At 51.0% G+C, this 14,011-nt stretch overlaps 7 protein-coding genes across 7 annotated transcripts; 6 read left to right on the forward strand and 1 right to left on the reverse strand.

The window, feature by feature from the left end:
• Positions 1-786: 786 nt before the first annotated feature.
• On the forward strand, positions 787-3,915 carry N7525_006262 (ribonuclease Z; the record flags this gene model as incomplete). Its single annotated transcript, XM_002569224.2, has 1 exon — positions 787-3,915. One exon carries the CDS (start codon positions 787-789, stop codon positions 3,913-3,915), a length of 3,129 nt encoding a protein of 1,042 aa, XP_002569270.2.
• A 402-nt stretch (positions 3,916-4,317) lies between these two features.
• Positions 4,318-6,235, forward strand: N7525_006263 (putative acid phosphatase; the record flags this gene model as incomplete). Its single annotated transcript, XM_061213661.1, has 6 exons — positions 4,318-4,407; positions 4,462-4,474; positions 4,528-4,562; positions 4,742-4,869; positions 4,929-5,263; positions 5,322-6,235. The coding sequence occupies 6 exons, from the start codon at positions 4,318-4,320 to the stop codon at positions 6,233-6,235; spliced, it is 1,515 nt and encodes a 504-aa protein (XP_061068092.1).
• A 129-nt stretch (positions 6,236-6,364) lies between these two features.
• N7525_006264 (putative short chain dehydrogenase/reductase) lies at positions 6,365-7,345 on the reverse strand (the record flags this gene model as incomplete). Its single annotated transcript, XM_002569222.2, has 1 exon — positions 6,365-7,345. The coding sequence occupies one exon, from the start codon at positions 7,343-7,345 to the stop codon at positions 6,365-6,367; it is 981 nt and encodes a 326-aa protein (XP_002569268.2).
• Positions 7,346-7,593: 248 nt separating this feature from the next.
• N7525_006265 (uncharacterized protein) lies at positions 7,594-7,887 on the forward strand (the record flags this gene model as incomplete). The annotated part of the gene is made up of 2 exons (XM_061213662.1): positions 7,594-7,639; positions 7,703-7,887. The coding sequence occupies 2 exons, from the start codon at positions 7,594-7,596 to the stop codon at positions 7,885-7,887; spliced, it is 231 nt and encodes a 76-aa protein (XP_061068093.1).
• A 234-nt stretch (positions 7,888-8,121) lies between these two features.
• Positions 8,122-10,070, forward strand: N7525_006266 (uncharacterized protein; the record flags this gene model as incomplete). The annotated part of the gene is made up of 5 exons (XM_061213663.1): positions 8,122-8,229; positions 8,295-8,383; positions 8,442-8,735; positions 8,795-9,244; positions 9,293-10,070. 5 exons carry the CDS (start codon positions 8,122-8,124, stop codon positions 10,068-10,070), a joined length of 1,719 nt encoding a protein of 572 aa, XP_061068094.1.
• Positions 10,071-11,453: 1,383 nt separating this feature from the next.
• Positions 11,454-12,812, forward strand: N7525_006267 (GTR/RAG family Ras-related GTP-binding protein; the record flags this gene model as incomplete). The annotated part of the gene is made up of 4 exons (XM_002569220.2): positions 11,454-11,695; positions 11,748-11,849; positions 11,907-12,590; positions 12,644-12,812. The coding sequence occupies 4 exons, from the start codon at positions 11,454-11,456 to the stop codon at positions 12,810-12,812; spliced, it is 1,197 nt and encodes a 398-aa protein (XP_002569266.1).
• A 321-nt stretch (positions 12,813-13,133) lies between these two features.
• N7525_006268 (putative heme/steroid binding domain protein) lies at positions 13,134-13,971 on the forward strand (the record flags this gene model as incomplete). The annotated part of the gene is made up of 2 exons (XM_061213664.1): positions 13,134-13,391; positions 13,477-13,971. 2 exons carry the CDS (start codon positions 13,134-13,136, stop codon positions 13,969-13,971), a joined length of 753 nt encoding a protein of 250 aa, XP_061068095.1.
• Between the last annotated feature and the right edge of the window lie 40 nt (positions 13,972-14,011).

Raw genomic sequence — 14,011 nt, forward strand, 5'->3', positions numbered from 1 at the left:
GGGAGTTTCAAGGCGCGTGTCTCTTACTATATCGTGTATCTCCCACGAAGGATCTTGATGGAATTTTTGGAGCTTACTGGCGTATCTGAAGGATCTGTGGAGTAAAAGCACAACCCTTGATATTTACGGCCATATGATTGTCTTATTTTATTGCATAGCCTGTACTCTGGATGTAGTTTAGCCAAATAGAATGCTTGTCAAATTTTTTTTTTTGAAATGGTCATGTAGTAATGCGTAGAGGGTCCAAATGGAGTTTTTGTCCGGCCATCCTGCAAAATTCGACCGTCGCTTTTCTCTTTCTAACGTGGATCCACCAATTTCCTACTTGACATTACAGCACCTCGGGGCCTTTCATCATTAATTTCCCTTTCAATACCCTCCATTCTAGGCAAATTGGCTTCCTCTTGCGTGCGCGGTGCCTTGTCAACGGCAACCACTCGCGCAGTCGCCTGGAGCGCGTTCCCTCGAACCTCAATTTCGCCATCCACCCTTCGATCGTATCGCAGCGTCAGAAACCGTGACTCACAAAAACCTCGTGGCTCAACGCGGAGATCGAGGAGCTTACACTTCCCTAAGTCATTGGCGCAATTAGCAGACAAAAAGAAATCTCAAGAGAAACCCTTGCCACTTCGCATCAGACAACCTACAATCGACCCAAACGCATATTTTCTTCCAGCCGGCCCAGTCTCTCACAGGTTTCGCTCCGATAAAGACGACTACTTGATTTGTGAACCATCCAAATTCCAACTCACTTCATTGCCTCCGCCTGCAGCAGGAATTTCCCCAATGAAATTCTTCTACCAGGTCATCACGACCCCGACGGCCGATACCCCCGGCACCAGCGTTTGCCTCAACTTCCCAGACAAGCGATACTTTTTCGGCCAGCTATCGGAAGGCACGCAACGAGCATGCACTGAGCGCGGGGTTAAACTTGCTCTCCTCACCGATGTGTTTGTCACTGGGCGGTCGGAATGGGCCAACACAGGCGGGTTGATTGGAATTGTTCTGACACTTGCCGATACGGTGTCGTCCTCCTTGGCAGCCATAGAAGAGGACAATCAGAAGAAGGCTGCCCGCAAGGCGCAAAGGGAGGCGGAAGAAGGCGGAAAACACAAGCCTCGTGCACCCCAGGAGCAGCAACATGGCAGGGCCACTGTGGAGCGAGAAGGTGAACCGGCCTTGCAGAAAGCTAACCTGACGATTCATGGTCCTGCAAATCTTACACATACACTTGCTACGGCCCGGCGGTTTGTTTTCCGAAAGGGCATGCCAGTGTACTTGAAAGAATATGACTCGGAGACCCTCACTAAGCAGATTCCTGTCGGCGCCGAGGATCCCTTTGAGAAGCCCTCATGGTCCGACTCTAACATTAAAGTCTGGGCCATGCCTATTAGCCCCCGCCCATCGGCTCGTTCTCAAGTTACGCAGCCGCGCTCACAGAGTCCACGAAAGCGAAGCTTGGACGAGTTCCAGGAGTCTGTGCAGACCGAAGATCATGTGGACCAGCGTACTAAGAACCTGCTAGTGACGCAGTCCATTGTGCAGGATATGTTCAACTCAACATGGAAAATGGATGCCCTTCATGAAACCCCATTGGCTGAGGTCATGATGCCGGCCGCTATATTCATTCGCAACCCGGAAACTAAGGACCTTGAGCAATACAAAGGCCCCGTGCCGGGTGGCCCAGATGCTCTTCCAGATATCAAGGTGCTCGTCCGAAAGCCCTGGCCCGGTGCGACTGTCGAGAGCCTACCGTCCACTTCTCCATCCAAGGAGTCAGTCTGTTATATCGTGCGGAACCACGATATCCGCGGAAAGTTCGACCCGAAGAAGGCCCAAGAATTGAAAGTTGAAAAGGGTGTTAAGTACGCAGCTCTGACAAAGGGCGAGAGCGTTCAATCTCTGGATGGCAAGACTATCACTCCAGATATGGTTCTGGGACAGACACGACCGGGCAAAGGCGTTGCTATCATGGAAGTGCCATCGTCCGAGTATGTCGAGGACCTGGTTAGCCGGGCCGAATGGAAGTCCCCGGCTGTGACGACCGAGTTGCAAGCCTTCATCTGGATTCTTGGACCAGGTGTGGCTGAGCATCCTAAATTCCAGGAATTTGTTGCTAGCATGTCCCACTGCAAGCATACTGTGTCGAGCACAGATCACTGCCCGAACTATCTGGCGTTGACCAGCTGCGCTAGCTCAACTGTTCGACTCGCCCGACTGAAAGGCGATAGCTATGCGGTTCCTGTTCACGACAATGTGTCCCTCCCCCAACCCGGCACCTCCAATGCTAATTCAAAATCTGCAATTGCCGCTCGTCAGAATTCTCCGCTGCAGCCTCTTGAACCCGGATTCATTATCGACATGGAGCCTAGTTTCGGGTTGAACAGTGACGAAGTGATGTCCCGCTTCAATCCAGCGACTGCATTGCATAGCATCCCGCGTTCTGTTGAGCAACGGATGGCAGTCATTCGCAAACGCGTTGCTAAGCCTGATTTCCAGAGAAAGTTGCAGGCACAACGCAGAGAATGGCCCGGAGCGGATGCAGAGATCATCGCGCTGGGTACTGGTTCCTCTGTTCCATCAAAATACCGAAATGTCTCTGCCACACTGTTGAAGGTGCCCGGGTATGGTTACTATCTGCTTGATTGTGGCGAGAATACTCTTGGTCAACTAAAGCGAGTTTTCGAGCCCGAAGAACTTCGTGAAGTGCTTCAGAACTTGCGAATGATCTGGATCAGCCACTTGCACGCTGATCACCATCTAGGAACGGTCTCTGTGATCAAGGCCTGGCACGCGGAGAACTTTAAGGATGGGTTTGGCTCGACTGCTAGCCGTGAAACCGATATGGCCCAGATTCTTCAGGAGAAGCGGCTGGCTGTTGTGTCTGACAATGCCATGATTTCCTGGTTGGAAGAGTATTCACAGGTTGAGGACTTCGGATATGACAAGCTGCTTACTCTTTCCGCGCATCCTGATGTACAAGGTTCCAAAGTCACCACCGTGTTCTCACACCCGCTACCTAATCGTCGCCGATCTCAACTTGACTTCACGGACAAGTCCTCCCCCCTCACTCCTCTCCTCAAGTCTGCCACCGGCCTTACAGACATACTCACTTGCCGCGTCAAACACTGCAAGGGTGCGCTCGCTGTCTCCCTTGTCTTCTCGAATGGATTCAAGGTTTCCTACTCTGGCGATTGCAGACCATCTGATAAATTTGCCGCCATTGGACAGGGTTCAACTGTGCTCATCCATGAGGCCACCTTCCAACCCGACATGGTCGGATCGGCTAGGGCCAAACGGCACTCGACCTCCTCCGAGGCAATGGAAGTCGGCCGCCGCATGCAAGCGCGCGCTGTCCTGCTCACCCATTTCAGCCAGCGGTACCAGAAGGTAGCCTTTGTAGAGAAGCGAAACTCAGGCAAATTCCCGTCCAAACGGGATGCGGCTGCAAAGGAGCCCGCAGATGCGGATATCCCATTCGATGACCCTCAAGATGAACCAGTGGGCCCCAATAACACCGAACTGTCCGACGACTTCAACTCGGTAACATCCAGCCAAAGGTTTGGCGTTTATACCGGCCCCGTTGCCGGAGCGATGGACTACATGCGTATCAAGGTCGGGGATTTCGCTCTTGCACAGGCATATGCGCCAGCACTGGAGAAACTTATCGAGCTCTTGGAGCGAGCGGCGACCGAGGAAGCCGAGCGCGTGAAGCAGAAGCGCCAGGAGGAGGAGAATGCTCGCAAGGCGAAGAATAATAAGAAGTGGGCTAAGCAAATGGCTACTGCCACGGCCGCGGCAGTTGCAGCTGCAGCAACTGAGACTAGCGAGGCGGTGCCCACTCGGTCTGTCTGGAGTGCCAGTGAAAGCGAGGAGGGGTGGGAGACGAGTGACTACGAGGAGTGTTGTTCCTAACTGTATATATTATACCATGTCAAACATGCATAGCTTGGAGGGTTTTTTCCATGTTGGAGAATACTAATCTGAGGGCTAGTACGCTTCGGCGAACTTGCCGAGGTGTGGAGACCGTATATCCGCTGGATTCTTGGAGGTTTCCCAGCTATTACCAGCTTTCCCCTTGTTATTTTAGATACCGGTGTATATAAAGAGAATAAATCTTCACGTTCATCCTAAACTACTTACATACTTAGGCAAATGGTAGTTACAGAGAGTATCTAATTGGACGTCAACGTAAATGGCTTATCGGTATAGCCGCTCTACCCCAACAACTCATCCCCTCACCGCCCCCATGGGGGTTTATCTCCTTTGACTCAATTCCATCTTATAGCTTCCTGGATATCTCTCTGCCAATTCGAGATGACCACCCTCATTCCCCGTGAGCCCTATACCCAGGAAGAGCTCGCTTGCCTGTACCCGCCAGCTCTGAAGCTGCAGCTGGTGCAAGTGGTAAGTGGTTTGGTCCCCACATCGACGAAGACGCAACATGACTAACCGCTACAGTTCCTTCGTCATGGTGAGAGATCCATTTACGATGCTGCCCCTGAGAGCATTTCTAACTGATGCTAGGTGAACGCACACCGGTCTCATCCCGGTTCTCAAATGTATGTCGCAATTGACTACCCCCAATGTCCCAAATCCGCTCTCCGACGGTCTCCGCTAACACTTCCCAAAGACAGGCTTGAGTCCATGTATGGCCAATTCCCTAATACCGGTATCGCCCGAGTATATGCTGACCTGATAAGACTGGCCATACTGCAATGTCGCAAGACGCATGGTGCAGATGGCCTCGAGTAGCAAAGACCTCTCGGAATGGAACGGGTTCCAATGGCGCCGGAAAATGGAATCATTCGGCAGTAATGACCAGGCGGTGATCACAACAGGACCAGGAGGACCAGTCGAAGCGATGTGGTAAGTTCACTACGGAGCTGTGATGTACGTGGAGAAAAGCTAAATAATTCCATATGAAGCTTGCACGGTGAGCTCACAGACAAGGGCCGTGAGACGACCTATGCGCTCGGACAACGGCTGCGCCACCTATACGTTGACCAGCTCGGGTTCATGCCACAGATCAAGAGCGATTCCGAGGATATGTATCTGCGAGCTACATCGATCCCCCGCGCTCTCGAGTCGCTCCAGGAGGCATTTTGGGGCATGTACCCGGCTAGTGCGCGCACACTTGACTTCCCACCGCCGGTGATTGTGGCCCGCCAGGTCAATGAGGAGACTCTATTCCCTAACGAGGGAAATTGTAGACGGTTCCGACAACTGTCCCGGCTTTTTGCCGACCGCGCCGCTGCACGATGTATGGGCTTATCAGTGGGACATGAAGATAAGCGTCACGGCTAATGATTTGAATGCAGGGAACGACTCTGAACAAATGGCGTACTTGAACAGCCTCTGGTCAAAGTACATGCCCGAGGAATCGCCCAAGGTTGCTGTCGATTCCCACCCTCGTCTTTCTGGAATCATGGACACGATCAACGCAACCGATGCCCATGGCCCAGCCACTAAGCTCCCATCCGAATTCTATGACAAGAAGGGCCGTGCTGTTATTGACCGAATTGCGGTCGAGGAGTGGTTTGCTGGCTACGGCGAGAGTAGCGAGTACCGTAAGCTAGGCATTGGTGCTCTCATGGGTGATGTGGTTGACCGCATGGTCAGCACCGCCGTGGAGGGTGGCTGGCGCAGTGAGACCGCTGCGTCCGGATCAGGCAACCCGGAGACTGGCAAGGCTATCAAGTTTGCTATGAGCGGCTGTCACGACACCACACTGGCAGCCATCCTGTCCAGTGTTGGTGGTTTCCAGGACCAGTCATGGCCTCCGTTTACTTCCTCTATTGCAGTTGAGCTCTTCTCCCAAGCGCCCCGCTCCGATCCCAACGCTGGCGTCGTGCTCGAGGAGTTCTCCGACCCATCCGTCGCAGCCAAGAAGCCTGGTGTCCTTTCCCGCCTCTTCGGTAAGTCCGCATCGAAGCAACCCACCACCTCCGATACTGCACGCACGCCTCTGGAATCTTTCCCCGAAGGCGCTCGCGAGGCGTTTCAGAAGCACTATGTCCGTATTCGCTACAATGACCAACCCATCCGTATCCCCGGCTGTGCTGCTAAGCCTGAGAACCACCTGCCTGGCGACGAGACATTCTGCACCTTGAACGCCTTCAAGGAGATTGTTGATAAGTTTACGCCAAAGGACTGGCAAGGCGAGTGCACAGCGAATCTTGGCGCAGGGCTCCACGGCCCAGACAATCGCGAGAAGGCCCCGGCTGGCTTCTAGATATTCTATAGACTGTAATGCTGTTGTCTTGGAGATATTTTTGTTTCTCGTGTATCTTAATCCACTGTGCAATGTATTTACGACGGGTGAAAAGTAGAAAGCCAAAGTCACAAAACATCAGCAGCCATCTCAGCTGTTCTTCGCCTTAGCCTCTTGATCTGATCTGATTGCCTTCAGCTTCATCGCAGCAACCTTCATCAGCATCCAGCGCGGTAGATATTCAAAGGACAAGCCCTGCAACCAATGCCAGAAATAAGCCCACACGATTTCCTGACCACACCCAACCCGATTCAAGCCAGCAGAAGCCAGCACTCTCGCCTCAGGAACAAACAAGTTACTCTCCACATCATACCCAGCAGTCCTGACCTCGGCGACTCGAAGGCCCATAACCTCGATCTTCTTCCCTTCAGCGGCAAACTCCGCGCGCAGCGACTTCGTAAAGGAATCCACAAATCCCTTGGTTGAGCTATAAATACTGATATACGGCAATCCGAACGCCGCAATAGAAGAGACATTCATCACCAGACCAGGCGCATTCTCTTCCAGCTGTCCGGCCAGTACACGGGTAATCTGAATGGCAAATGTGGCATTCCGTGAAATGGTCGCCTGCACATCCTCAAAAGTATACTCCTTTAGGAGCGTAGAAGGCCTCGTCTCACCACCGACATTATTAATAAGGACAGTCAACCTGCCGGGATCACCCTGGGAACCGATCGTCCTATTATTGCGACGAATTATATCGCGGACTTCGGCATTAACGTCGTCGATATCCGCAGTCACATTCTGCGCATCGCGCACAAGTATGTGGACAGAGACAGCGGGGAACAGGGCCTGCAGTTCTCGACGCCGACGCCCGAGTTTCTCAGCGTTCCGACCATGTAGGATGACGTTGAAACCGCGCGCGCAGAGCTCCTGACTGAAGCCGAAACCTATGCCGTCTGTTGCGCCGGTGACGAGGGCCCAGTTTGTTTTGGTGGGGTTGTAGCGCTTGCAGAGTGTACTGGGGAGGAGGAAGTTTGTTGCTTGACGGGTTAGGGACAACGCGGCTTTCCCCAGGGTGACGAGGCCGAGGTAGGCTAGGGGTTTGGTGAACGTTCCCAGATCGGTCATTTTGATGGAGATGATGTTGTTCCTATCCTGTCAGTTCAAAACACCCTTTTATAGGTTCCTTTGAGGTCACCTCCGCATTCCTCTCGGATCGGCGATTTGGCTGTTATCGGCCCGCGTATTGAGCCGAGCACCGATGTTGATTAGAGAAGATGGAAGACTATTATCAGAGAATGTCATAACTGAAGAAATTAGTATTGAAAATCATCTTGGATGAAATAGTTGAAGCTTTATCTTGTCAATGTCCCTTCATGTGGGATATTAAGAGATCCAAATATGTCATTTATCCCATCTTAGGTCTATCCAGTGGTCTAACCCTATACATACACCATTGACGATTCCCCGGAAATGAGCATCCAGTCCGAAAATCAAAGACCAATCACAAATGCCTTAATACTGTCTTTCAAAAACCGATGTCGTTAAATGAGGACCGTGAAAGTCCACGGCGCCAGCCAGGTACCTTGCGGACGATTCATGCTGGCCATTTAGAACACAGCAATTATCATCGCCATTTGAAATCATACACTTCATTGGTTCAGCTATAGCTCCACTGGTATACTTTCAACCTTGGAGGTTCTGTATTGACACTTGTACCACATCAGGGATGCAACAGCATTAGAGCGTGAGGAACTTGGAGACGCCCTGGGAGAGCCCTGGAGAAGATGCTATATAATGTAATATCCTAGAATTGCCAGGGATTCAGCTCCTTCCTTCTCTTCTCTTTCTCTTTTTTCTTTCTTCTTAGGTTGTATACCTAAGCACAAAAGTTACTCTTCACTATGGTCATCGATTCTGGAAGAGACACAGTCTCCTACAATGTCCCAGCCCCTACAGAGCAAAAGCCCAAGACACGGCAGATGCCTGTCACCTTGCTTTCTGGTTTCCTGGTATGAGATGGGATCAATTGTATCAACGTTGGGTCATCTCCATAGACACTAACACCCGTGTACAGGGAAGCGGCAAGACAACACTCCTCAAACACATCCTTAAGTCCCCTGACCATGGGTTACGGATTGCCGTCATTGTCAATGATATGAGCCAGTGAGTTCCACATTGAACGGAGGGTATAGACCGTAAGCTAACTGCTTCGTTCCATTAGGCTGAACATCGACGCAACCCTCATCCAAAACCACAAAGTCTCCCAGACCACCGAGAAGCTCATTCGACTTCAAAACGGATGCATCTGCTGCACTCTGCGTGGAGACTTGCTGTCTGAACTGGCAGCTCTGACCAAGCGGAATGAGGTGGACTACGTCGTCATTGAATCGACTGGTATAAGCGAGCCCATGCAAGTGGCTGAAACTTTCACGGCTGAGTTCAGTTCGGCTATGCTGGAAGCTGAAGATCAGATTGCCAATGATGATGCCGATGCAAAGAAGATCCTGAACGAAATGTATTGTTCCGTCACCACAACTCCCCTTACTGTAGCCTTGCTGACATGTCTTGAAATAGCGTGGATCTAGGTGGCTTGCACACAATGGCTAGGCTAGACACTACTGTTACCGTCATTGATGCCTTCAACTTGCTTTCCAGCTTCGATACAGCAGAGTTCCTCTCCGACCGCTATGGGAGAGAAGAGATCATCCCCGAGGATGAGCGCACAATATCTGATCTCATGGTGGATCAGATTGAGTTCGCCGATGTGTTGATTCTCAATAAGATCGAGACGGTTGATCAAGCAACACGCGATAAGGTCATGAGTTTGCTGAAGCTGCTGAACCCAGCCGCAAAGATACTCGAGTCAAATTACTCTCAAATAGATGTTCGGGAAATCATCAACACGAACAAATTTGATTTTGTCCGTGCTGCCTCTGGCCCTGGGTGGCTGCAGAGTCTGCACGAGATGACACTACAGACGACAGGCAACGGTGAACGGATGGCACCGAAACCAGAGACCTTGGAGTAAGTTTGCCGACAATTCATTTATGGACAATTTGCTCACCATTGCAGGTATGGTATCAACAACTTCGTTTACACTGCCCGGCGACCCTTCCATCCGCGCCGCCTCTTCGGGCTTCTTCACGACAAATTCATCATTCTTCAGAACAACGAAGTCGAAGAAGAAGAAGAAGGCGACGAGGAAGGAGAGGAAGGAGAGGAACAAGACGCAATGGACACAGACTCCGATTCCGAGTCGGTGGAAGACTTCGACCAGCCTGACCCAGCAGACATTCTGAAGAACAAACGTACCAACCCGGCTTTCGGTCCAGTTCTCCGCTCCAAGGGCTTCTTCTGGCTCACAACCAGGCCCTGGCAATTTGGAGAATGGAGTCAAGCAGGTGGTATGATGACAGTCGGATGCGGTGGGCCTTGGTTTGCTGAAGTCCCCGATGAGAACTGGCCAGAAGACAAGGATGTGCGGGAATCCATCCAAAATGATTTCAAAGGTCCCTGGGGTGATCGTCGCCAGGAAATAGTGTTTATCGGGGAAGGTATTGACAGTGCCAAGATCATTACTTTGCTGGATGAGTGTCTTCTAGACGATACGGACATGAAGAAGTGGGAGAAGGTGATGAAGAACAAGAAAATGAGCAGAGAGGAGAAGACGGATAAGATAGCAAAGATGTGGGAAGATGGTTGGGAAGAGTGGCCTGCACTTGAGGACGAGGAAGAGGAAGAGGAGGAAGAGCCCCAGGAGCAGGGGAAGCATCGGATCAGCGATTATCTGGGTCATCAGCATGGGCATAAACATGCTCATGGACACAGCCACCGGATGGTTGCTGTATGAACTTGTAGAGGTTAATGATCAAAAAAGTTATTCCTTTCCAATTCCATCCATATGCTCAATAATAGAACAGCAATTACAAAATGTTACAATCATCCATTGGGCCATCTCTTCTGCCCTTGGTCAAGCATCATAAAGGAAATAAGAGGTGTTAAGGAGGTGTGTGATGGCCCTGGAATAGGCGGTAATAGAGTGGCAGAATACAAAAGGCGGTCTGTCACCGATTAGAGCCGATAAGATAGGAGCTCGAAGATAACGGCTCCGCCTTTCTGCTCTTCCTCTTCCCCCATCCTCTCCTCCTTAGCACAATTTCTTGACAAGTATCCCTTCAAATCACAGAAATTCTTACATCTTTGAGACCAACTTTCCCAGCTTACTTACTGCGCTATTGTGCGCCCTGGATATCAGTGCCCGATCACCCTTCGCTTCGCTTCGTAGCTCCCGAGCTACTCCAACCCCCGCATTCGAACGGCACAACGGTTACTCAACGATCACCCCGACCAACCCTATTCCGCTGCGAATTGAAACTCTCAACATTCAGACAATGATACAGGTCTGACTGCAGATATCCGACCCTGTACCACCATCCCAGACATAAACTGGGATTCTTCCGGCATTCGTCCTAGGCGAGATTAGCACATGCAGATGTCAACAGTCGGTGTTTGCCGTTAAATTGAGCTCGACCAGTTCCTTTCACCATATTCTTCGTGATCAAAGGAGCATCCTGACTTTTGCATTGGTCTGACTATCCCCGTCTAATACAAATTAAATTGCGCAGCAAGTACACCCAGTCCGTTCTCTATGCATACCTCGGATTCTAACATTCTATATCTAGATGTCTGCCCGTTCAATGGAGGTAAGAAACTCTTTTTCGCTCAAAATACATCCCACCAAACAATCCTCCCTATAAATACCTCAAATCACGGCCGGGACATTCGGCGAAGCTCGGTTAGTTACCGCGTCCCGCTGCATCCATGCACGGGCCGTTGTGAGACATCTGCTTGGTTCCGGATCCTTTTTGCTATTTCCCAGGGGATGGAAGTAGCCCCGGAGACCTTTCTTGGAAGCAAATGTGCTCTGGGATGGACTGAACATGGATTTCCAATTTTGGGGCGTCTGTCACGGTTGCTGTCAGAACGGGCCGTTGCAAGACAGTGCCATCTTGAATCCACGGGTCTCCGTCTTCAGCCTCGGGCCTTTCCTTATTATTCTACCTGGTTGGGTTCGCTGACTGCCCAACGCCCTCTTTTTTTTTCGCCCCCGACATGTGATGCGTTGATTTATTCCACCCTGCCCCTACCTCATGAATCCTTCATCCTAATAACCATAGCCTGTCTCTTGATTCACCAATTCTCCCCAAAATGCATACACCGCTTGTTTGATTAAATGTCCGACTCACCGTTAGCCCACGTGAGCTGGCCTCGTGCTCCTTTTATAGGACGCGAGTTCAACTTTTGGAAGCGACGGCGTGAAATTCCATTCCATAAGACTGAAGCCGAGCTAAGCCTTCTGGATAATTTACAGGGAAACAGTCAAGTGGCTGCGCCTACCCAGGCCAAATCGGCCTCTGTGCCCAACACCAAAGGTCCTGATGTTAAACCTCGTCTTCTTCTAATGGGACTCCGCCGGCAAGTTTTCGCTGCCAGATCTCGCACAACAGAGATATTAACCATGTACTAGGAGTGGTAAGTCGTCCATTGCTAGTGTGGTATTCCATAAGATGCCACCAAATGAGACACTCTTTTTGGAGTCCACGACCCGGATTCAGAAGGACTCGATCCAGTAAGCCCCAAAGAAAGAATGTACCTAATGCGCTTTCCGCTGACCTGGAGCTTGCAGCTCTTTTATGGACTTCCAAGTCTGGGATTTCCCAGGTCAGCTTGAGTACTTTGAGTCTGCCTTCGATCTTGAGGACATATTCGGCAGTCTGGGAGCCCTGGTTTGGGTGATCGACGCGCAGGACGACTACCTGGACTCGGTGGCGCGGCTCAACCGCACCATATTGACTGTCCAGCAGTTCTATCCCGGTATAAACATCGAAGTCTTCATTCACAAAGTCGACGGACTGTCAGATGAGTACCGCACCGACACGTTCCAGGACATTGTGCAGCGCATCTCCGACGAGCTCAGTGACGCTGGATATGAGAATGCGCCCGTGCACTACTATCTGACTTCCATCTATGATTACTCCGTCTTTGAAGCCTTCAGCAAAGTGATCCAGAAGCTGATCCCCAACCTATCTACACTTGAGAACCTCATCAACACCCTCGCCAACAACTGTGGGTTTGAAAAGACATACCTCTTCGATGTTCTCAGTAAAATTTATATCGCCTCCGACACCCGACCCGTTGACATGGCTTGCTACGAGATGTGCTCTGATTATATCGATGTGATTGTCGATATCTCCGAGTTGTACTCATGGGACCATCCAGTTCGCAAGCGATTGGGCGACCAGATCCAAGAAGCGGAAAGCCACGTGGTGCTGCATGATCAGACCATGATTCATTTGATGGAGATGAACAAGTAAGTCTCCCAGCAAGTGTGGTTTTATTATCTATGTTGACTTTATTCCCCAGGTACCTCTGTCTAGTCTCGGTGATTCGCAACCCCGAAGCCAAGGACAAGCGAGGTCTGATTGACATGAACTGCCGTACTTTCCAAGACGCCCTGAATGAAGTGTTCTCGCGCAGTTGGGAAGAAGGATCCGGGGCCCAAGGAGGGGAATCTGCAACCGCAAAGAAATGATAGAAATTAAAATCGAGACAAATTTGACGTTAGAACACGTTAGAACCAAAGAGCAGGGTGTCTTTTCCCACTGTGAATTCAAGCCGCTTGCATCTTTAGCAAATGCAACTTGGAGAAAGAAAGAAGTTGAATAGAAAATCCAGCTCAGGTCTTATGAATGCGAAGTTGTGCACAAGTCAACCTTGGAAAGTCCACTCGGGGCCCGGCCTTGGGGTTTTGTCAGCCAAGTCCTCCACCTGGGCACCTGTGCAACTCCAATGACAACAATTTAAATAGTCATCGTCTGATCTTACAACTCAATTGCCTCAAAATTCGAGTGAGATGTCAGAACTCCGCCAGCGACCAACAGCCACGTCAAAGTCCAGCAATGGGCCCGACAAAGAGTCAAACCCCAGACAGCACACCATCAATGATGAAACCGACCAAGATCACGGCATAAGCCTACTGGACATAATCCGGGTGATTGTCACCCTACTCCTAGCGTGCGGCGGTCTCTCCTATTACATGACCTCCTCCGAGTCCGTTCTGTGGGGGTACAGACCATGGTATACAAGATGGCCGGTGGTGAAGCAGTGGGTGGTATGCCAAACCCAGCGCTCGAGTTTACAAAAAAAGAAAAAGTCAAGGAACGATTCAAGCTAACACCTGCATTTCAAAAATAAAGCAAGGCCCAGTTACCCTGACACCGAGCCAACTATCCCTCTACAATGGCACAGACACCAACCTCCCCCTCTACGTTGCGGTGAACGGGACCATCTTCGATGTGTCGGCAAACCGTATGATCTACGGACCGGGCGGGAGCTACAACTTCTTCGCGGGGCGGGACGCAACGCGCGCTTTCGTCACGGGCTGCTTTAAGGAGGATCTTACGAACGACTTGCGCGGTGTCGAGATTATGTTCCTGCCCGTTGAGGATGTCGAGGATGAGGGCGTGACGTCTGCGCAGAGGAAAATCCGTCGCGAGAAGGAGTTACGGGCTGCCAGGGCGCGGGTTGAGGAGACTGTGAAGAGGTGGACTGGGTTCTTTGCGAATCATGCAAAATATTTCGAGGCTGGGAGGGTGATTGAAGATGGAGGTGTGCATGGAGAGCCGTGGCCGCTTTGTGAGAGTGCGCAGAAGCAGCGACCGAAGAGGAGTGCGATCATGGAAAAGTCGTAGGACTACGTTGTGTTTCTTTTCTTTTTCTTCCTTTTCGCGG

This window comes from Penicillium rubens, assembly GCF_028828025.1.
Source record: "Penicillium rubens strain IBT 27055 chromosome Unknown utg000003l_segment0_segment0, whole genome shotgun sequence".
NCBI classification, from domain to species: Eukaryota; Fungi; Ascomycota; class Eurotiomycetes; order Eurotiales; family Aspergillaceae; genus Penicillium; species Penicillium rubens.